Source organism: Hevea brasiliensis, chromosome 2, assembly GCF_030052815.1.
Source record: "Hevea brasiliensis isolate MT/VB/25A 57/8 chromosome 2, ASM3005281v1, whole genome shotgun sequence".
Taxonomy (NCBI): Eukaryota; Viridiplantae; Streptophyta; class Magnoliopsida; order Malpighiales; family Euphorbiaceae; genus Hevea; species Hevea brasiliensis.
The window spans coordinates 1,041,065-1,064,288 of record NC_079494.1 but is presented as its reverse complement, the minus strand read 5'-3'; the positions used below and the strand labels follow the sequence as shown (position 1 = coordinate 1,064,288).

General features: G+C 33.0%; 3 protein-coding genes across 6 annotated transcripts; 1 reads left to right on the top strand and 2 right to left on the bottom strand.

The window, feature by feature from the left end:
• Positions 1–4,854: 4,854 nt before the first annotated feature.
• Positions 4,855–9,483, bottom strand: LOC110660973 (probable serine/threonine-protein kinase PBL21). 3 transcript variants are annotated; one of them, XM_021819449.2, is made up of 7 exons: positions 8,771–9,483; positions 8,620–8,649; positions 8,374–8,534; positions 8,048–8,237; positions 6,942–7,333; positions 5,768–6,109; positions 4,855–5,146 (listed from the first exon to the last, which is right to left on the bottom strand). In XM_021819449.2, exons 1-6 carry the CDS (start codon positions 8,868–8,870, stop codon positions 5,807–5,809), a joined length of 1,176 nt encoding a protein of 391 aa, XP_021675141.2. In that variant the 5' UTR covers positions 8,871–9,483; the 3' UTR covers positions 4,855–5,146; positions 5,768–5,806. The 3 variants fall into 3 exon arrangements, with proteins under 3 accessions (XP_021675141.2, XP_021675140.2, XP_021675138.2); XM_021819448.2 differs by having other exon boundaries at positions 4,855–5,123; XM_021819446.2 differs by having other exon boundaries at positions 4,855–5,023; positions 8,771–9,481.
• A 3,609-nt stretch (positions 9,484–13,092) lies between these two features.
• LOC110660972 (glycosyltransferase family 92 protein At1g27200) lies at positions 13,093–15,396 on the top strand. Its single transcript, XM_021819445.2, has one exon. It carries the CDS (start codon positions 13,422–13,424, stop codon positions 15,225–15,227), a length of 1,806 nt encoding a protein of 601 aa, XP_021675137.2. The 5' UTR covers positions 13,093–13,421; the 3' UTR covers positions 15,228–15,396.
• An 882-nt stretch (positions 15,397–16,278) lies between these two features.
• LOC110660971 (uncharacterized) lies at positions 16,279–21,567 on the bottom strand. 2 transcript variants are annotated; one of them, XM_021819443.2, is made up of 9 exons: positions 21,021–21,567; positions 20,331–20,367; positions 20,156–20,234; positions 19,985–20,030; positions 19,804–19,902; positions 18,477–18,545; positions 18,051–18,393; positions 17,792–17,937; positions 16,279–17,413 (listed from the first exon to the last, which is right to left on the bottom strand). In XM_021819443.2, exons 1-9 carry the CDS (start codon positions 21,468–21,470, stop codon positions 16,523–16,525), a joined length of 2,160 nt encoding a protein of 719 aa, XP_021675135.2. In that variant the 5' UTR covers positions 21,471–21,567; the 3' UTR covers positions 16,279–16,522. The 2 variants fall into 2 exon arrangements, with proteins under 2 accessions (XP_021675135.2, XP_021675136.2); XM_021819444.2 differs by having other exon boundaries at positions 21,054–21,567.
• Positions 21,568–23,224: the final 1,657 nt, after the last annotated feature.

Below are 23,224 nucleotides of genomic sequence, written 5' to 3'. Positions count from 1 at the left end.
TAAGGTCTTAATATAATTAGTTTCGATTGAGATTTATGTATTATATGGTATAATTTTTATTGTTAATATGTTTAAAAAAATAATATGCTAAGGATGATTTAATAACTTTCTTTTGGTTAGCTAGATAGCATAATATGGTAAAATAAATATAATGATTATTAAAATATTATTTATTATTATTTTAAATATATAAATGACTTAAAAATATTTATTTAAATAAAATATTAATTTGTAAATAATTTTATTATAATAATAATAATTAAAGATATATTTTATATTTTTTAATTAATCACTAAATATATCTTATAAATATATAACATTGAAATTGAATAATTAAAATTTTATATATTATATGAAGATAAAATGAAAAAATATAAAATTTAAACTATATCAAATCATTAATTTAATGGTTTAAAAAATTATGGTAAAATAAAAGTGGCAAAAATAAATATTTTTCTCATTTATTATTTACATTCAATGCGACTCATATGCTTATAGAAATCTTAAATTTAGCATCTCGTATTAGGGGTATGCATAGTTTTTAAATATCCTAAATTTATAAGAATTAATACTATAAAAATCGAATCGAATCGAATTTATTAATTTAATATTTTAATTCTTTGTTAATAAAAACTTAGTATTAAGTGGAATTAATTAATGAAATACAATGGTACGGAAAATGGGTGTTGGAATTAATCAGTTTTCTCTCATTTTATGCTTATGTATGATGGAAATTTGTCAGTCAACAACATGAAGAAATTTCCAACAAAGAAGACTTCAGTTACTCTTTCACACATACGTACAACTAATTTGAATAATCCCCATCACCTAATTTAATAAAAAAATGTTGAAGAAGAAGAAGAAGAAGGCATATCTGCAAGAAGATTTAGTATTGTTCAGGTCTTCAATGGAATTACTTTTATTCCTGTTTTAAAAATAAATAATTTTATATCTAAACATATTAAGTTAAGTGTAAATCTATGAATAAGGGATGTTGCGCGAATATCTACATGACCTAAATCAATGTTGAAAACTCGTTCTATAGTTGCCCCAGATTCAGTTTAAGTCAAATTCAGGATTAGCCTGAGTCAATAATTTACGAGTCAAAATTAGCCTTAAACCTTATATAATAGATTGATTTTAATTCTTCTTTTAATTTTAAATTGAAATTAGACTAAAACTAATAATTTAGTTCGATTTGAATTATATTTCGAAAAAGTTGACGTGATAAAGACAAAGACACTTAGTATGGACCGAATTGAACTGAATACTAAAATTAAAACTATCTGAAATCAGAATTGCAATTGCCATTAAAATGGTCTTGACTCGAAACAGACTGGTTTGATTTTAATTCATTTGCTTTCTCAACTTGAATTTCAATTTGAAATCAATCCGGATAGGACCAATGGCCAAGTCTACTTCAGGCATAGTTGCCAGTATTTTGCTTCTGTCATCTAAGAGAGAGAGAGAGAGAGAGAGAGAGAGAGAGGGAGAGTAGAAAATAAGAAAGCGAAGGAAGATGTTTCATACTTACTCGGCATTGAAGACCAGGTCCCTCATTATTAAAACAGAGTGAAATTTTATTATAAATATTCGGATGATTAATTACGTTATCTTCACAAGATTGTCCTAAATAAATGAATCTTGCATTTCATTTTCATTAGTAGAGGTCTGCTTAGATATACCGTTTACGTATGCATAGAGCTTGCTAATCTTTCTTGTTTTACAAGGATCATATATATATATATAGAGAGAGAGAGCTTGCTAATCTTTCTTGTTTTACAAGGATCATATATATATATATATATATATATATATATATAACAGTGTGACGTAGAGGCTGAGAAGTGTCATTTAATTTATAAATATTTTTATAAAAATTATTAATTTTTTTTTAAATTTGATTTGATTTCATAAAAATTATTATGATTGAAAATTAAAGATTTATAGGTTAACTTGTTGATTTATTAACTATTTTATAAATAAAATTATTTAACTAGTGATTGCTTGTAAAAAAAAAAGAAAAAAAGTTAAATAGTTAAATAATTTTATTTATAAAATAGTTAATAGGTGAGCATATTAACTTAAAAATCTTTAATTTTTAGTTACAATAATTTTTATGCAATTAAATTGAATTTAAGGTAGAATGTAATATAAATGAATTTTGTGAAATTTATTTGTAAATTTAAGATTTTAGTGTTTGGTTTAAATGAAAATTCATTTATAATTCTTAATAATTAATTTCATAAAATTTATTATAACTAAATCAAATTTCATTAAAATTGATAGAATTTATAAATGAATTCAAAACTTAAAATCATATATATTTTAAGTGATAAAATTATTCTCTTATTATATATCATTTTATTTTATTATATTTATTTTAAATACAAAATTTATTTCATTTCAAATAAATTTCATATTTAATATAAAATATACTAAATAAAAAAATTCATTTGTAAATAAATTCTATAACAAAATTCATTTACAAAATAAATAAATTTTATTATAGAATTAAATCAAACAGAGTCTAAGTAAATTTTATAAAAAAAAAATAATTTTCATAAAAAATACTTAAAAAATTAAGTAATCGCATGTATTATTTCTTAATAGAAAAAACTAAAGGAAGAAATGAACTAATTAAAAAAATTAAATAATATAAATTTTTGACAATTGGAAAAGAAGAAGATTTCAGTCAGATGTATATTAGAAAAATGAAATTTCAATAATCAAGCTTTCACATGTACTTCTACCTGAGATGTCAACAGCAGCTACTGCAAGGTTAAATACTATTTTATATAACTGGTCAAATGATTATACAAGAGAAATCATTTGAACAAAATTTATTTATTTATTTATTTTTAATAAAACTTTTCCTAAATATTCCCTAGAATGTCTTTTGTGCCTAATAATTTTTAAGAAAAAAAGTTAATAATAAAGAGAAAAGGAATAAACAGCCATGGAAGGATGATGACAAGTAACTTGTATTTGTGTGACGTTGGATTTTTCAAACCAATTTCTGCCGGCCAAACAATCGCCATTAAATATTAAAACCATTCATTATTTATATCAGGAGAAAAAAAATCAAAAAATAAATAAAAAATAAGAGATCTTTTTTTATATCAGTAAATAGATACACGTATGTATGGCTCAGCGACGATGAACACTTAAAAAAAAAAAAAGAAGATGGGATATGCTAAAATTATAAAAATATTCAATTCGATTGAGCTAACACTTTGTTTGGTTTAAATAAATTATTTCTTGAGAATTTGACTTTTTAAAAAATAAATTACTTAAATTAGGTCTCATAATATAATTTAAAGCGAAATAAATTAGTAAAGTCATTGCAATTAACTAGGAAAGTATAAAGGAAGTGAAGTACTCTACTTTTCGGAAAAATTAATTTGATAATACAAATCAAATAAGGTCATTTTTTACACTTTTTAGGAAGTTTTTTTTTTTTTATTTAGTCTAATTTAAAATCAGTTTAATCGATTATAATATAATTTGAATTTAAAATTAAAATAATTTAATTTTAAATTGAATCGTGACCGAGTCTAGGGCTGGGGTTTATCTCCCAATTCTTGGATTAAAATGCTTGCTTTCAAATCTTTAGAGAATCCAACTTCAATTTGTTTATTGATAGTGATTTCAAAAGTCAGTGACCCTACACCCCCTTAGCGTCAATTCTCAAAGGAAAGATTGGGTTCCATGCATCTGTTTCGTTGATATAATGATAGCACGCCTGTGGAAATTTTCACTTTCCGTTTTTTCCTCCTCTTGATTTCTTCATGTTCACACTAAGATAAAATTATTATTTCTCTTACTTAAATTTAGTTCATCATTAATTTAAGACAATATATATAATTAACTCTTATATATTTATATCTTGAATATTGACAAAAAAAAAATTTAAACAAAGGTAATATATAACAATCAAATTTCAATGATCAATCATTTCACACCAAACCCAACCTTCTCTATGCCAGACAGTCATCCTTGGGATAAAAACTATGCAATCTGTTTTGAGGACAAATATGCATTAACGTTGTTCGTCATCATCATTATCATGATTCCCTTGGCCTTGTATATCCCGCAGAGCAGAATATGCTTTTGGGTTCTGCTGCTCTCCTCAGCCTCATCTTCATGGACTCAAAACCACTCGTATATATTGTAAACAAATGATTTTATGCAAGTAAACTGATCATAAAAAGTGGGAAATTCACTTTTTTCTGTTTCCTTCTGTTACTTTGGTGGCCTACAGGTACCAGGTGTGAAACCTCGACTCAAATTCAAGCAGACATTCAAAGTAATAAGGACGAAAAATGTTAGACCTTTGGAAGACATCGTGTCTTCTGGTCTTCTCAATAGGCATTCTTGGAAGGTAATTTGACAGATGATTCCTATTGTAGCTTGGTCTATGCCTGGATGGCAAGACCATATCACTAGCTCACACCTCTACTGAATTACAAACAGTTTAGTCTTAACAACATACTTGCTGTACATATATATATATATACACACACACACACACACACACACACACACACACACACACACATACAGAGAAATTAATTGGACAAACAACAGATCAGAAATAGATGAGTTATTTACTTGTACTGCTATAAATAACAAAGGTAAGGATAGAAGATTGCAGCAAATCATATGATATGGCATCTCTTAATCAGCATGCTTAAATCATGTTTGTAGTGTTCTGTTTTGTGTCATAGGCTATTCAATCTATGTAGCAGAGTTAGTCTCAGCCTGCTCGGTGCTGTTCACAAATGAGTCATTCATTCATTCATTCATAATAATAATAATAACAATAATAATGGAAAATGGAAAGAAGAGAGCTATATGAACCAGAGATATGTACTATTATAATTTATAAATGAAAAAGCTTCTTTCCAAGCCCAACTGTACATACATACATGATGTACATATATATTCACGCACTGTGAAGAAGCACATGTTACATGGTAGGAAATTTCACAAGTTTCCCATCTTAAGTTTGGCAGGACACCTGAAAGCACACATGATGAGAAGAGATCCTTAAGTTATCATTGAAGCAGAGATCGTTCAACCAAGAAGGCAAGAATCTTTCATTGATAGACAAACCATATCTGAAAGAACACCAAATAACAATCTCCAACCAGAAAAATAATAATCTCCATCAGATATTGTAGCTGCTATATTGAATCCTAATACATCGCACTTCAAGTAATTTAAATATTCTATATGATTGTGTGATTATGGCAGAGTATGAGAAGATAACCATGTCTAAAATTGAACAACACTTGCTTTCCTGAATACAAAGACACACCAACTGCATTCTCATAATATACAACGGACACCGGATGCCAAAATGTGTTCAGTCCCTAAAAGATTCAAGAGAGGTGTGTATATGCAAATATAGAAATGTTTCCTTAAAATAATTTCAAGAATTTCATTCTTCCTGAGAAATAAAACGAAAGAGAGCTAGTACAATTGCATCAAAACTAAAAAAGCAATGAATGTGAAAACAAGATGCAATTCAGTAATGAGATCCAAAGGACAATCTACCACTACAAGAACCCAAACTCAACTCCCTGAAACCCACAACCCCTCTATAAACAGAAAATCTAAATTTGATGAAAAGTAAAATCTTGATATAAATGCATACATAGAACAAATACTGTTGCCTTCACCAAGAAAAAAAATCTTGACTTTGCAAATTCCTTAGTACCAAACACAGCTAAAATTTCAATACAATTTATGATGGACTTACAGTAATAAGAGGGTTTCAAAAGCTTCTTCCCAACAACATTTAAAATGCTTTGCTTCTAGAAACTGGTTCTTGAGGACATGCACCCCTATCTGTTGGCAAAGAAGATGGTGGAGTGTCACTTCGTACCCGACTGGAATTGGATTCAGTGCCATGACACTGTGTGGCCAAGTATTCGAGGGCAACAACTATATCACCAATCAGAGGGCGAAAATGTGCTTCTTCATGAAGACACATTGCAGTGATAGCAATTGCATAGTTCAAACAACGGCGAGGGTAGCGCCCTTCCAACAGAGGATCAACCAATTGGTAAAACTTTTTCTGATCCTTCAGAAATTGACGAGACTACAAAACAAATGAAAAAGAAAAATTATCTAGATCTGCAATATTATTAAGATCAGATAGAGGCTCTGTTACATACTATAGGAAGTATGAGAAGCAGTAGTAGGATAGGGAATTAATAAGTGAAGATAGATGTAAAAAGGAGGGAAATAGATAGAAAAGAAGGGAAGAGCAGTTAGGAGCAGTTATTCTGTTGTAAAGCTACTTGACAGTAGCTTAGAAGTAGTTACAAAGCAGTTATCAGTCTGCTATATAACCAGAGAAAGATTTTGTCATACTTATTCCAGAATTTCCAAGAAATAATATCGCTCTTCTTCTCTATTTCTAATTCTTTCTAGTCCTTTCTTAGTTCTCTCTCCTCTCTAATTTCTTCTCGATTCTTCTTATTGCTCTCCGTTGCTCTGTTAGGGTTTTGGAACCCTAACAGGCTCTTAAAATTGCACTGATTCTCACAAATTCATTGTTTAGTCACACTTATTCTGGGTATCTAATATTTGCTGGGTGGAATAATCAAATGACTCCATCAAATAATAAAATATTTAATACACAGGTAGAAACAAACTAAAGCAATCAAATTAAACTCTCAATCAGTCTATTGCTTTGATGACCTGGAAGCCAAAATAAAAACAGCCCAGAAACCAAGCAGAGGGGGTTAGCATAAGGGGAGGATTGTATTTAAGATTTTACAAACTGAAGATACCTGACCATTAGCAACAATATGAATGTTGAAATGGAGGAAAACGAATGTTGGATGGTGATGAACAATGAAAAAAATTAGAGTGCTCTGAAACACGCGAAGGAACTGAAATTAGATAAAACAGCACGTTTAACTTACCCAGGCAACTAGGTTCTGCTCTCCTGGCCTCTTAGATCGATCTATTGCCTTTCGCCCAGTGATTAACTCCAACAGAACAACACCAAAGCTATAAATATCAGATTTAAGAGTCAATTTGCCACTCATGGCATACTCTGGCGCACAGTATCCATATGTTCCCATAACTCTGGTTGAAACATGTGTCTTTTCACCAACAGGTCCCAGTTTTGCAAGTCCAAAATCTGATAATTTTGGATTGAAATCAGCATCTAGCAAGATATTTGCAGATTTCAGGTCACGGTAAATAACAGGAGGATTCGCTTTGCAATGTAGGTACTCAAGGCCCTGAGCAGCACCAACAGCAATTTTCATCCGAGTGCTCCAATTCAATGGCTCTTTATCAGGTTCGAGATCTGTGGAAAATGGGATATCAAAAAATATGCCTGCTAACATTGTTTAAGAGCACACACATTGATCTGAAGAAGAACAATTATTTCTTTTTGAAAAAAAAAAAATCTGGTGCAACTGTATAAACAAGTTAAGAACACATCAATGTTGTTCAACTTAGTTCATTAGAAAACTTATTTTCTCTCACACATAAAAACACAAAATAAAAAGAAGTATAACTAGCAATAACAAAAACTGTATAGTTAACCACACAAAAATAGGAATTGTGTGTGAAAGGGCTTCTTGGACTTGAACTTTATGCAAAATGGTACTGTACACGTTATATATGATGATGGGATCCATATCGACGTGAAACTCCAACAAGAGAAAGTAGTAACCCTCACACATATGATGAACATTGAGTTAACTCCATTATTCTTTTGTACTTCCTACAGGGGTGCTGGTCACTTGCATCCACTTTCATGCAAGCAAGAGCAAGAACAATTTTCAAATAAGAAAATATCTAAAAATTTCCTCTGCGGTACAGAATCTAATAGAATAACCACTTCACAGATGATATATTAGAAGAAGAACAAGAAGTCACAAAACTGTAAGTATCCAACATGAGAATTATCATAACTAAACAAATGCATAACAAATTGTTTACACAACAAACTAATATAATAGTACCATAAAGTAAATATGTATCAGCATTAGTTTAATTTGCTCAAGAAATTTACCAAATAGATGGTCTTCCAAACTACCCATTGGCATGTACTCATAAACCAATAGTCTTTGATCACCAGCAGTGCAGTAGCCAATCAAAGTCACAAGATTGGGATGGTGCAACAGGCTCAACATGAGAACCTCCACAATAAATTCCTGAAACCCTTGAACACCATCATGATTAAGTTGTTTCACTGCAACAATCTGATCATCAACCAGAAAATAAATGAGAAGATAGACAATTATTAAAACCTTGTATCAAACTATATCAGGCATTTTTTTATAATATAATTTGATCAACTAAATCAGCATTTAGAAATTAGTTTGACTCCCAACTTGCCTCGCTAGATTCTAAGCGGCCTTTGTAAACCCTCCCAAAACCTCCCTCCCCAATCAAATTCGTCTCTCTAAAATTGCTGGTCGCCGCGGCAAGCTCGCGAAATGTGAAACTCCGAGCGCCACTGGCGTCTGTAGTCTTTCTACCATTCACCTTTCTATTACCTGCAACCAGTAAATGATTTTTCTTTTTTTTTAAAAAAAGAAGGAACAGAATTGAACTAAAATTATTATGAACATTTGGAATTACCATGTGAACTCGACCTTCCCCTCCCGCTACCTACAATTCCAAGCATTGTTACACAAGAAAATTGAAAACTCAGTTAGCAAATGAAAAATAAAATCCAAAAAGGGAAAATTCAATGCCAAAAGAGCAAACAGAATGGGAAACAGAGGCAGACCTGAGGAATCAGAAGAATGGCGTGGGGTAGATCGAAGGCCATTTTCAGTGTCGATCTTAGTATCATTTTTGTGAGAACCTATGCAAGAAAAGCACCTCATCTCTTGATAACAGAACAATTCTCACAATCAACAAACCACTGAACAACACTACATTTAAAAATTCATCGGAACCCTAACCCTCGACCAGGGGCACACGCAAAGAAAAAACCTTTATTTCGTTTCCTTCCCCCCCTGCCCCAGGAGAGGAAAGACCAAGAGAAACCCAAGAACCCAAATGCCCAATGACTACAATCCGAAGAAAGAAAATTAAAAATTATAACAATATTAGTATATACTAAAAATTTCCACAAATAGAAGCAAAAATCTCCCAAGTAAATAGCTCTGAAATGTAATGCAAGCTTTAAGGAAGGGCAAAAGAGAAAATGACAGGAGGGAAATATCCGAGTAAAGTCGCAGCTAAATTTAGTAACGCAGAAACAAAACAAATTAAGCGGCAGATTTAGCGGCAAATGGGACTGTGCAAGATAAAAAAAGGAAAAAAAATTGCAAAGATCATGATGAGATGAGCATTGGGTTCCCTTAGGCTTTGGATGAAGTGGGCCTGCTTTTGTTCTTTTCTTTTTTCTTTATGTAATATTTTTAACATATGGGATTGTTTTTTTGCATTAATGTTTGTGTATGATTGCTGTACAAGTCGCTCTCCATCCTTCTCACACTCACATAGGAAAGCTAGATAGATAGATAGATAGAAGAAGGAGAAGAAGACCCACTCATTTCTTTCGTTTCTTTACTTTCTTTTTCAGCATTTAAACGTTCCGGTTCGGTGGATGGCGTCCGGTTCACGTTTACTATTGGCTTTTCTTTCTTTGTCTGCCATTTTTGACTCTGGTTGAGCGGTGGGTAATCAGTAATCTTGCTTTGCTTTTAGGAAAAATTCTAACTTTAGAAGCGCGTAACGTGACAAAGCTAACAGCTTTTTCCTCTGATTTGGTTTGGGTAGCTAGCTCTAGCTAGCTACCTTTGATCCCGCGTCAAGGGCTTGTCTGCTTCTAACTTCTTAACTATTTTCTTCTCTGTTACAAGAGACAAAATTCAGACCGCAATTTTTTAGGTTTGTTTCAGTTGAGGAATATTCCTGACCAGAGGAAAAGGCAAAACAGAGTGATTTCTTTTGTTTTGTTTGCTTGAAAAGGTTGGAGTTACAAGGGAAACACAGAGATAGCTTCCCACTGTGATATGATCTTCGTAGAATCAAACTATAAAGTGGGTTTACATCTCATGGCTGATTAAATTAATTACCTTTTGCAATTCAAAAAATTATTATATTCACTTTTCAAAAAGAAGGATCTTTTCTGATAGATTTGGTGTGAATGCTACGATTATATCTAATCTTTGATTAATTTTGCTAAAATTTAATTTATCTATGAACATACATTGATCAAATACTTTGTGGTTCTTTCATTTGATTGCTGTATATTATTTTCTTAAGTTTGTTTGACATTGAGATTAAGGCTCAATAATAATTATAATAATTAAATGACATCACAATTATTAAAATAATATTTAAGAAAAAAATATCTAAATAAATAGATAATGAGTAGTCCAAACTAAATGATATCTAGATAAGAAAATTATTCACCTGACTATTATGGTGATACTCAAAGCACTTGTTAGATAAAAGTTATCCGTAATACACACTACTTAGTTTTTATCCATCTATTCTACGATCAATTCTCATCACTAACATAGATATCGAAGCAGTGATCATGTAACGCATCCAGAATTCGACATTTATAACAAAAAATGAGAGCAGCATCATAAAATTTTAATCTTAAACTAATTAAAGTATTTTTTTATTATTTAACTTTATTTGATATTAATTTCACAACAATGTTTAAAAAGTAAAAATATTTTAATATTAATTTTCTTCATTATTATAATCAAAACTTATATTTATATAAATTAATTAAATTTTACACTCATAGTCAATTTATAGCGATTCTCTTCATCTCTGATTTGAGAGATTTTTTTATTATTAAATATATTAAAATTTGTTTAAAAGGGAAATATATTAAATTTAGTTTAAAATTAATTTTTAATAAATTAACTAATATATTTAAGATTACATTATTTTCAATAATAATATTAAATACACCCAAAAAAGATTTAGCTAAAAAGGTGAAAAGGTTGGCATTAAACTCTGGTTGGTAATGTGTCTAAATCAAAGATCAAAGCTTCTCTGAATACTAACTTTTAAAAAGCAAATGATTAAATATATGATACTATGCTTGCCTTTTTGACCACAAACATTAGCCCAAGGTCATGGAGAGGAGTTATATATCCCCAATATATATATTTTTTATTTATTAAATATGTAAATCAAATCTTAATCTATTTATCCAATATCATATGTTGCAGACTCAACTATCAAATTTAATTTAATTAAACGAATTAAAAGTATCATGTGACTAAGTTAGATGTTAATGGGCCTTAAGCAATATTCAAAGTTAAAATTCAATACCACCAATCAAATAAAGACTCAACCAACAAAGAGCCTTCACTTTCCATTGAGAAAGGAGTGTCCCATCTTATTGTCTTGTTATGATGATACCTGACCAACTCCACATTCATGGATCACCACCATCCATGTACAGTTAATGCTTATCACTTGACTGTCAGAGGAGAGAGGGACCAAAACCAACTTGTGACAAATCTTGCAAAACTCACCCATCATGATGCTGATTCCTCACTGCAATAGCCCATCAACATATCCCCTACTAAATAATTCCACTGTATTCACACTATATCCTGACCATGACCATGGATGGAGAAGCCCAGGCCCTTGTCAGAGCCTTTGTCAGAGCCTTCAGCAAACACAAAATCAGTTGGGCCTTTGGATCCATTGGGCCATTGTGATTTCACATGAGAGCCCAAATCAGAGTACATGAAGAGATTATTTTCTAAGAAGTTGGGGAATCGAATTTTGAATGTGAAATCACTTTTCAAAATCATATATTGCTATCTTTTTATTCAAAATTAAAATTAAATCATAGGGTTATGAGATTTTGTAACCAATAATCATCTTAATAAAATGATATAGCAGATAAATCAACATCTAATAAAAATATGCTCAAAAAATCTACTATAAATAGTGTATATGGGTTTTTAAAGATATAGAAATTGTTCGGCAATATTAACTGTTCTAGTAACATTTAACTATTTTAGTAGTTGTCAAATGTTTTACTAGTCTTTATCTATTAGATATTTGCTATTAGTTATTAGCTATTTATATACTAATTTTTAAAGCAAGATTGTTTGGTAAAAATAACTACTGCATTAGTTGTTAAATGTAAAAATAATTGTATTATCTTATTGATTTTAGTCAAAACACTCTCTCAACCTCTAAAAAGTTAAGAGGATAATTTTTTATGAACCACTCTCCCAACCTGTAAACACTACTGTAAATATAATATTATCGAACAATATAAATATGAGAGGTAGTATTTTGATTATAGTCAAAACGCTAAACGTTGTATTAGTATTTTGATTATGATCAAAACGCTAAATGTTGTACTAAAAGCTATTGCTCAACAGAGCTATAAATTTTTTTAAAAGTTTTAAACCTCTAAAACCTTCACTTTTTCAATTCATCAGGGAGATTTTGATACTTTATCTTTTATTATCTTACCTTACTTTAAAAATTTTCATAAATTCTATCCAAATGAACTATAAAATAATATCAATGACATAATATATTATATTAATATATAGCAATTATTGTATAATATGAAAATTAATAATTATAAGATGAGCATGTATATAAGGAGTGTAAAGGGGGGCGAGTTGTACTTGTCGACGCTCCAAGTTTCTGATTAATGCATGCCTTTGGATAGAATGAAGCATGGAAACATGGAAAATAGAATAAAGTGATTAGTGATAACTTTTGCAGCAATTAAAGGATTCTTGAAATTGGAGGAATGAATGAACCCTTTATGTTCAATGCAAGTCCAACACAACACATGGGCTAGCTTAGCTATAAGAACGTTTTACTCATCTCTATATACTTGTTTCTCAGGTCATTCTAATTCCTGAAGAAGCTGGATCTCCATGTTGGCTCTTCAGGAAAGAATCAAAATTGTTCAATCAAGAGAATTTATTTGAACTTAAAATTAACTTTTTAATAGATTTTAATTAAATATATTCTAAGATTGTATTTTTCTTGACAGCAGTTCAAATGGTATTATTCTGTATTTTTTACGAAAAATAATATGAAAAAGGGAAAATAGTTAATATAGCTAACTTGTATATATGGTAAGGAGAAACATGGAAAAGAAATAGAAAAGAGATTGGGTTGTACATTTGGCAAAATATGAGAAGGAAACCTTGTTGTCATGTCTTGTAAAATCCCTGTAATCCTTGGATATAGGGTCGTGCCAAGCTCAACTCATCTCTAATCTCAATCATCAATGGTCAGCGTTGATTAAGAGTCCTAGTCCCGGCAATCCTCTCCTCTGCGGTTCCTCTACCTCCCCAAGCAAGAGCCTGGAAAAGCCTGAATCCTGAAACCTTCAAACACTGTCTTCCCTGGAACTCATTCCGTTTCCTGATTTCTAACTCACTCCCTTCTTCGACTTCATTCATACACAAAACATGAGCCCTATAAAGAAATCTGCATCTGCGCCCCTTCTCCATTTGCGTCCTTTAGGGAGAGGAACGCCTGCTTTCAAGCCTTCCCTTTTCGAAACGATGCGTCGTTGGGCTTTTACCATCCTTATTTTTGCTTCCATTTCCATTTTCCTCTGTGTTTCTTTCTCTCTTTGCTCGTCTCGCAACCCCATGTATGCAACCCAACTCATTTTTCCCTCTGCCAACATCTCCAACACCGATTCTTCTCTTCTTGCCATCAAAGAAGACCTAAACAGCCCCACTCGTCGTGTTTCTTCCTTTCAAGATTCTAATTCTATTGCTTCTGTCTCCGTTTTGTTGCCGGAATGGCAGGTTCTCGTCATCATCTCGCCGGACGCGGACCCTTTGCCGCTTTCCGTCGGGAATTTCACCTGTCTTTATGCCAACAACGCCACTGCTCCTGCCAGATTCTCTGGAATCTTGTCTTCCACGAACCAAACTACTTTCAAGTGTATTCTTCCCAGAAGCATACGGCGTCGATTGCCTTTCGCGGCTCCAATGTTGATGGAATCATCGGAGAAGGAATCGCCCGTTCATTGGCCGTATTCTCCACCGCAAGAATTGCTCAGGTGGACATACCTTGTGTACGAGTCGTTCTCCACAGTGGACGACGTCGTTCTCTTCGTTAAAGGCCCGAACAACCGCCAAGGAATCAACAGGTCTCCTAGCGAATTCAAGTGCGTGTTCGTCGACGAGGCCAGCAGCAAAACCGTTAAAACCGCCGTTACGAGCTCAATACAAGAGGTGTTCAGGTGTGATCATCCAGATTTAACGGCGTTTGGTTCTGGCGGGGATCATGACGCAATCAAAATCAAAATCTTTCTTGAAACCATGGGCACAGGGCCAAAAAAGGTAGTTCCTTCCGTAGCGTACTACACCCCTCGGGACAAGATAGCAAAAGAACAGCCAAAATCCCAACTGTGCGCCTCCACCATGGTTTACAACGTGGGAAAGTTCTTGAGAGAATGGATCATGTACCATTCAAAGATTGGCGTGGAAAAGTTCATATTATACGATAATGACAGTGATGATGATTTGATCAGCGTGGTTAATGATCTTAATAAAGAGGGTTATAACGTAGAAACGTTATTATGGACGTGGCCTAAGACTCAAGAAGCTGGATTTTCCCATGCTGCAGTATACGCAAAAGACTCATGCAATTGGATGATGTACATAGATGTTGATGAATTTGTGTTCGCACCATCATGGGATAATTCAACTCAACCCTCTGATCAAATGCTAAAATCTTTGCTGCCGTCATCTTCCCATGGCCACCGCCATATGATTGGAGAAGTTTCGATAATGTGCAACGAATTTGGTCCGTCGCAGCAAAGGTCGCACCCAGAGGAGGGGGTGACACAAGGGTACACTTGTAGAAGAAAGGTAGAGAATCGGCACAAGTCTATAGTCTTATTAGAAGCAATCGATGATTCTTTGCTTAACGTGATACACCATTTTAGTTTAAAGAAAAGTTATAGAATGAAGCATTTGAGTTTGGAAGCTGCGGTGGTGAACCATTACAAGTACCAAGCGTGGTTGGAGTTTAAAGCCAAGTTTAGGAGAAGAGTATCGGCTTATGTGGTGGATTGGATGAGTGCATTGAACCCTTTGTCCAAGGACAGAACCCCAGGATTAGGGTACGAAGCAGTGGAGCCACAAGGGTGGGAAAACAAGTTCTGTGAGGTGAGAGATGAGAGATTGAAGTTGCTGACACAGAGATGGTTTCGTACAGAAACAGAAAGAGGATACAAAATGGCATGGCAAAGTTGATTTTCAATTTATACAATTGCAGGAGTTGTAGCATGACATGAAGGGTTCGGTTCAAGAGAAACCCTATTGACCTTTTCTTTTTTCTGTATCTTTTCTGGTAATGTATTATATTAGGAGTTGACGACATGTACCCAAGAATGACTTAAAAATTGAATGACTGATTCTCTAAGGTTTTAGTCTTCTGGACGTTAAATATGAGAGTTAAGTGAATCTTATTAAATTGCTTTATATATTAAAATATTAATTAAATTAATATTATAATTTAATCACTTATATTTATATTTTCTCAATGTAATTTAAAAATTTTAATTATGGGTAAATTTTATTTTTTTTTTAATTTGTAATCAATATTCAATTGACAAATTGTGTTGAATGATTTTTCTACGACAAGAAATGAAGTTAATGATTCACAAGTGAAGTAAACAAAAAATAATTCATCTAATCTTATATTGTTTACTTGTGAAATCAATTATGATGTATTCATTAGTTGTAAAATTGACATTGATAATACCTTTTATAACTACACGCCTTGATAGCATTGATAATAAAACAACGTTCCTGAAAAATAAAATTTATTGAATATAATTATAAATTTAATATTATAGCAAGAATTTATTATTTTATTAAATTATTTTTTTATTCAATTATTTACATTTATGTACTATTATATTTTTTTTTTATTTTTTTCTTATAAAACAAATTTTCTTCTAATTTAATAAAATGAATTTTTTTCGATCCACTGACGTAACTCCTTAGCTCTCCTTCTGCTTTTATAAGTTGATTGCGGCCCTTTCTTACTTCTCCTTCCAGGCTAGGCCCATTCTCTAAAATCAAGTGTGAGAAATTGTTTTCAGGGTAAGCATGTTCATCTTCGCATCAAAGCCTCAATCTTTTGCCTCATTGGATATGTTTGGAATTTTTCTCAATTGGTAATACCAGGCTGCATGACCTTTCCATTCGTATCCCCCACCAAAGGCTGTATTCCCTTATACTTTTCAGTCTACCATTTGGAACATACAATTTTAAATAAGAATTCTTCAAAGAATGTGCAAATCAGGAATTCAATAGTACCATGCTTTTAGGAGAAAAAAAGCTGTGGTTTTTCATCTGAAAAATTGATACATTAATCTGTACAAAATCTTTCCCTACAATTTATCAGGTTATGAATCATCATGTCAATACCAAGCAATCCATAAGATTGCATCTCTATTATTATTCCTTTTGCTGGACAAATGTTCATATCTAACAATCCACCATCCATCATGTTTGGGTAAAGGAAGATGAATTACCCACCCTCACAGCTGTAATGCTAAATCTGGCTGCTGTGGTGAACCAATTGGCACACTGGAACTAGGCGAATTTGGGGCCAAGAATCCAACATTCAGGTCCGGTGGAAATTCAAAGAAATGTTGTTGAGTGTATGGTGATAATCCCTGCTGGGATGATTTTCCACCAATCCCTGCATTGAATGTTGTCTGTGATTCAGGGTTAGGACCTAGAGCTGATGATTTTCCAGACTGTTGTGCTACACTCAATGTTTCTGCCAACTTGGCTTTGTTCAACTTAAAATCATTCCCTACCATTGGGCAGAAACTGGCATTACTAGTAGAAACCATGTCAAATGCTTGGGAAGGAACTGCTGTCTGCTCTGAACTGGATTTTCCTGTTGCTATCCCAAGTCTTGCTGTCCCCATCAGAGGTGAAAATTTATTATGCCCAAATCCACCACTAAAACCATTTACATCAGAGTGAAGCACAGGTTTTTGCTGAACCATAACAGATGACATGGGGTTTATCCCACCAATAACACTGTGTAGTGAATTTAACTCGCTTTGGGAACTCAATCCACCAACATTTTCTACCATGTCTTCTCTACTCCATGCTGTACATCTACTTGCAACTAAAGAATTTGCACCAGAATTTGTTCCACTAGCAGTTGAAGATTGAAGTCTGCCTAAATTTTCAGTAGCAACCCAACTGTTTGAAACTTTACGCCTATCAGAAAATAAAAGCTGCTGCTGTCCCTCAACCACCTTATCTTCGCCTACCCACCCAGGACCAAACTCAAGTCCTGTTGGCAACACACTTTCAATTTTCTTTGAAGCAATTTTCCACGCAATGGGGCCAACATCTGCAGCAAAACGAGCTAGACTTCTTGCATAACCATGCTCTGCGTTTAAACCTACCTGATGTATATTGAAGACAACAAAAATCAAGTTACCAATACATGAAGTCATTGTGTGCATATAAACAGCAATTAACCTGGATAAAACTGGTTCCTGCAGGGCCTCTTATTCAATTGGACCATTTTAATGATGCATTAGACCAAGTAACACGCAATTCTGGACTTTTTAAAAAAAAATTCAAACACTATCCTTTTGTACCTAAAAATATGATTTTAGGATCAAATGCTACATTCTATACTGTATCATTCCAAAGCAGTAAACGAGAAAGACAGTATTGGTTGAGAAATATGTATCGTCAAAGAGACACAAACCAATAAATAGAACATCAGCTACCCAAGGGAGAGCAAAAACAAAGCAGTAAAAGTATCTTCTACATACCACCATCAGTTGCTTCATTTGTCCAAAAAGATTCAGGGAGGACGACCCATGTGCGGAAGCCGATGGACGCTTATAGGTGTCACGCCTATTCTCATCTACTTCATATGGTTTCTTCCCATACTTAAGCACAGCCTTCAGAACAGAAGCTGCAAGCCAAGAACAAGTTATCTTAAAATTTCTGGCAATCAAATTTACAATAAGAAAGAATAAAGAACATAAAGTAAAAATCAGAATAGATCATCCAATCCAAATCCCAAACCTGGAAATTCATTTTCCCATTCAGACATCCAGGTAGAATAGGTTTCACTGCTATGAGACCCATAAGTGGTTCGGACCAGAACATCTGTAGGCTGATACTTGTATGAATGGGTTCTTCTTAGATTGTAACCGGTAGAACAGTTGGGATTATCCCCTCCAGAGGCAAGAGTTGCATCTGAGGAACATTCAGGACCAACGCGGTCAAGAGGAGACCTCTCAAGTGATTTTTTCAGTTTTCCAGGTGGCCTGCCTCTCCTCACAATTTTTGGTTGGGTTTCACCATCATCACTATCTTGCCTCAAGTTTTCAAAGTCCTTCCGTGCAAGCTCTTGCATGGATCGCGCCTAAGAGAAGAATCACTACACTAAAAAATATGGCAAATAGAACCCTTTGAAAAAGAAAAACGAAATTTGGTAGCCAGACAAACCTGTCGAAAGTAAATAGTATCCGGTGAATTATACTGCATTGCATTTGAACATATCAGAAACACATCTTTCTGCGCAAAAAAAAAAAAAAATCACAACTTTCAATTTCTAATTAATCAAATATTTGTTTTCAGAAAAAGCAAACCAAGAATACTGTAATTTAATATACTCAAGAACAAAACCAGCTAATATCACCATAACGGTTAGCAGTGCACCATATTACTAATGCATGCTTCTTCACATTTAGTTGGTTAATTTTGGAACTCAAAACATTCAACCATGTGCTAATCCCATAAAACTAATTATTAGCCGCACATTTCTTGATCTAGCTGATGAACAAAATAAACCATCATTTATGCATTTACGTGCTTGCTCCCACAAGGACCACCTGCCCATCCTTATATCAGCATAGCCTTTAAATTTCAACAGTCAATATCTGCAGCCCTTTTCACCCAGTTTGCCTTATCTACCTGATAGTCCAATCTCAAGCTCAACCAAGATGCTCGTTCTAAATGCAGTTGGTCTTGGTTGCACAATTTCTCAAATTTCGCACAAGACTGATGCTAACCTTCACTTACCAAGTCTTTGCTTTATTCTATCACCCAATGTCCAGTGGTAACTACTAATGGAGTGTCTGATGCAAAAATAACCAAGTCAGCTTTCTGCTATAAGCTAATTCATATTTCATACTAAGAACACCCATCGATCTTTATTTTAGGAAAGAGAACTTGGGGAGAATGGTATGGATGCCTTTTATGTCTCTTACAAAATTGGCAGGCTACAGGACAGCACATTAATAATTTGGATATCCTGCAGTACCACTATGGATCTACAGAGACCAAAAATCTCAACAGTAAATCAATTAGAAAGCAAACAAAAGTAATCAAAAAACGCTAGCTCATTATGACAACAATTTTGATGTGCTGTAAAAGATATAAACAGGGGTAGGGTGTTAATGCTACAGCTAATACTGTAATAAATAGGCGATTTATTACACCTTTAATCAAGAAAATTATGCAGGACTATCAAACAGTGCCTCTCACTTCTCACGTGCCTACTATTCAGCTAGAAATTTAACTCAATACAATAAGCTCTTTTATTTTCAAACGTTTTGTATGGCTGTGAGAAATTCATGAGAGGAAAACACAAACCCATTGGACAGCTTCCATAGAAATCAGAAGAGCTAAAATTCAATAGAATTATAAAATGGTAAATAAACTAAAGTACTTCTGAGGTCGTTTTTTCCTCCCATGCTCCCACAGTCTGGATCAGATTATCATCAAGGCAACCCTCATACATTCAAATTAGCAAAATACATATTAAACCAACCTCAAATTGTTCCAAGTTGGCATAAGCTCCCCCATCTAGCTTTTTTCTTAAGGTGGAAAAGTCCATGGGATGCTCAATGATATCATGGTAATCAGGAAGCTGTACCAAAATCAGTTCAACATCACATCAATAGATTCAATTATTATACACAAAAGCAGAATTGCCAAAGAATAAAATGCACCTCTTCACGATCCACGGGCTCAGAAAACACTCCATAAGTATCCTTTCTGCAAGGAGTTGGTTGAAACAAGTCTCAAAACCCAATTGAAAGAAACCAATCATAACCCAGCTGAAAGAAGACTATAAGAAGAGAAAGAAAAGAAAAAATCTAAGCAGCTACAACATCACCCACTTTTGTAGCCTATCAAGAATGAAGACCAACAACTTTTTGTCTGGCAACGGAGCTGTGGGGCCAGGCTCCAGCGTAGACTCTGTAATGGCACAGTTTTAATTAATTAATTACTATTATGAGCTTTTAAAAAAATTTCCCAGAAATGCTTTTTCAAGAATTTCAGTTTGATCGATACCATGAAGAGTGTCTGTCGCTTTCGGACCCTTTTCACCCTGCAAGAGGATTAGTCCCACAAAAAATTATGCAAATTACCCAAACAAAAAAGGGAAGAAAAAAAAAAAGAAAGAATTGTTGGTATCTTCAGTGATTATTGAAGAAACAATGAGAAAAGTTACAGTAAAAGTCGAGCAAGTACAGCATGCACAGGCAAAAAAAATAATCGAGAATTATTAAAGAAAAGACAAATTTAAGCTTTTTCAGACAAGAAGATCTGTGCGTCTATTATTTTGGGCGCATCAAGGCCAGATTAAATACAAAGAATCAATAATAAAATATTTATTTATGGAAAAATATAGATTACTATCAAATAAAGAAAAAAGCTGAAATCTCAAACCCACCAATTCCTAGATTTCACAATAAATTGTTATAATTAACATCCCCAAGAAAAACTTGACTCAGTCAAATACACCCACTTAACTTCGATCCAACGCCGAGTCCAGTCCACAACCAAACTTCAAATAACGCGCGAAACCCAAAAAGCATTCATTCCCATTTAAACAAATCCCATCCCCCACCAAAGCAAAAACAATTAATTCCAAAAAGTGAAGCAAATAAAACCAAAAAACAATCTGCTTTTCAGAAGTGCACTTGATTTCAAAAAGGCAAAGAAAATAAATTGAAAGTGTTCTCAGCTATCGATAATCACCATATCATCAGATCCGATACAGGCGGCACTGACCTTTCGCCTCTTGAGAGCCGCCTCAGGATTAGCACCATCAGAGACGTATGAGGGATTAGGACCCAGGGAATTCGCCGAGGAAATCGGGTAATGATGGTTGTTGTTGTTGTCGTCGTTGTTGCTGTTGTTTTGTTGGGAATTCAATCCAAGCAAAAGCTTATGTTTCTTCTCTTTGCGCTCGTCTTCGTCGTCGTCGTCTTCATCACCGTTAATCCAGTCTGGCTCATCGAGATTAGGCCTACGGCGGGTGGATCGGCGGTGAGAGGTTGTGTTTGAGGCAATGAGGGAATTAGGGTTTTTGAAATTAGGGTTTTGTTGTTGTTGCTGCTGCTTGAGAGAGCGTTTTTGAAGGTCTAAGAGAGAGGGACGTCCCTTCTTCTTCTTCTTCTTCGTCATTGTGGCAGCTACCTCACCCATTTTTCTTTCCTTTCCTCCTCTTTCTCCTTCTTCTTTGTTATGTCCTCTGCGCCTCTGCCTTTTCTCTCTCCTCCCAAACAGGCGTCAATTTATTTTTTATTTTTTTTTTTAATATTTCATAATTATTTAGTTAGGAGTATGGGTTTGGTACGTGTGACTCGTACGGACCTCCTGCTAACGCGGATAAAATATCACGTGATTCAAATATAATGATTATTTTTATTTTTCCTTTTTTCAATTGAACGTAAATTTATGAGATTTAATGCATAGGTTACATCATATATTTTAAATATAAAATTTATAATTATTTTAAACTGTATTTAATATTTTGATAGTTTAAATTAATTAAATTACACTAAATTATTTTTTTAATAAATTTATAAATTCATAATAAATCTAATTATCAATATAATTGACTAATTTAATCAAAATTTAATAATAATGTTTGAAACAATATTCCAAAATATAGCAAAGTAGATTCTATCTAACTAAATTAGGATTCTATACTAAATATAGAGAGTACATACGTAGCGCTTATATGAGATGAAAGGTCTTAATAAAATTATTAAAATGTCGAATCCTATCTTTAGGTGTTACGTGTGCGCGTTCTACTTATTAACAAAAAGAAGGAAACTTTGAGTGAAAATGAAAGATGAGTCGAATATCCCTGTATGATCCTAATTAAGGTTCACAAGTGAGTCGAAAGTATCTAAAGGTCCTTCGGAATCTCATATTAAATATGAAAGATGTAGGCTTAGCGCTTATATAAAATGAGAGATCTTAGTAAAATTATCATACTTTTATAAATCAAGTCTTGTTTACTTATTGGAAAAAAAAAAATCTAACTCATCATGTCATACCTTACCCCTCTGCAAGGCATAACATGATCCCGTAGACTACCTAATGAACTACCGAATTTCACCTACCGATAACTCATTAAGTACCCTACAAGGGATTTTAAAACAATTTTCTTGCATTTTAGAAGTTGTGAGCATTTTGGTAGGAATTAAAATCATTTATTCAAAGTTTATAAACTAAAAAAAAAATTTGTTCATTTTAAATTTTACTGCAAATTTTATAAAAATTTTGACAGAATTTTATTTGTATTTTGAGAAAACAATTCTTCAAATACCTGAGAAAAACACTTCCAAAAATTTTTCACAACTCCCAACCATTAAATAATTTCAAGTCAACTCAATTCAATCCACTTCAAAAATAATTCCACAATCCAATCAAAGTTTATCATATCAAAATATTTAATAACTTCATTCACAGTGCGTAAAGTATGAAATTCACAAACTACAAATATTAATTTACAAAAAGAAGTTTCAAAAATAATATTATTACAATTTATTATACAACTGCTCAACTTTACATTGATACATAAAATATAGTAATATTTACATCAAAATAACTACAAGGGTATAAAATAATACCCGTACAAAAATATCAGTGTAGTCCTCAATATCAGTAGCAGCTCACTCTGCTGCCTTCTCCTTGCTCTTATCTGCGACAGCAAAACAAGCTATCGCTGAGTATAAAAATACTCAGTGGTGCACAATAAAAATTTAAAATATAATACATAAATCGTTCATTGCCAAAACATAATTTAAATATTTCTCAATCACATTTTATAAATTATCAAAGCTCATAATAACACAATTTAGTCAAATAATTTAAGAATACAGTGTTGCCAATTCATACACAACTTAAACCATGACACAAAATTTCCGATCAATGCCGTGTTGTACACC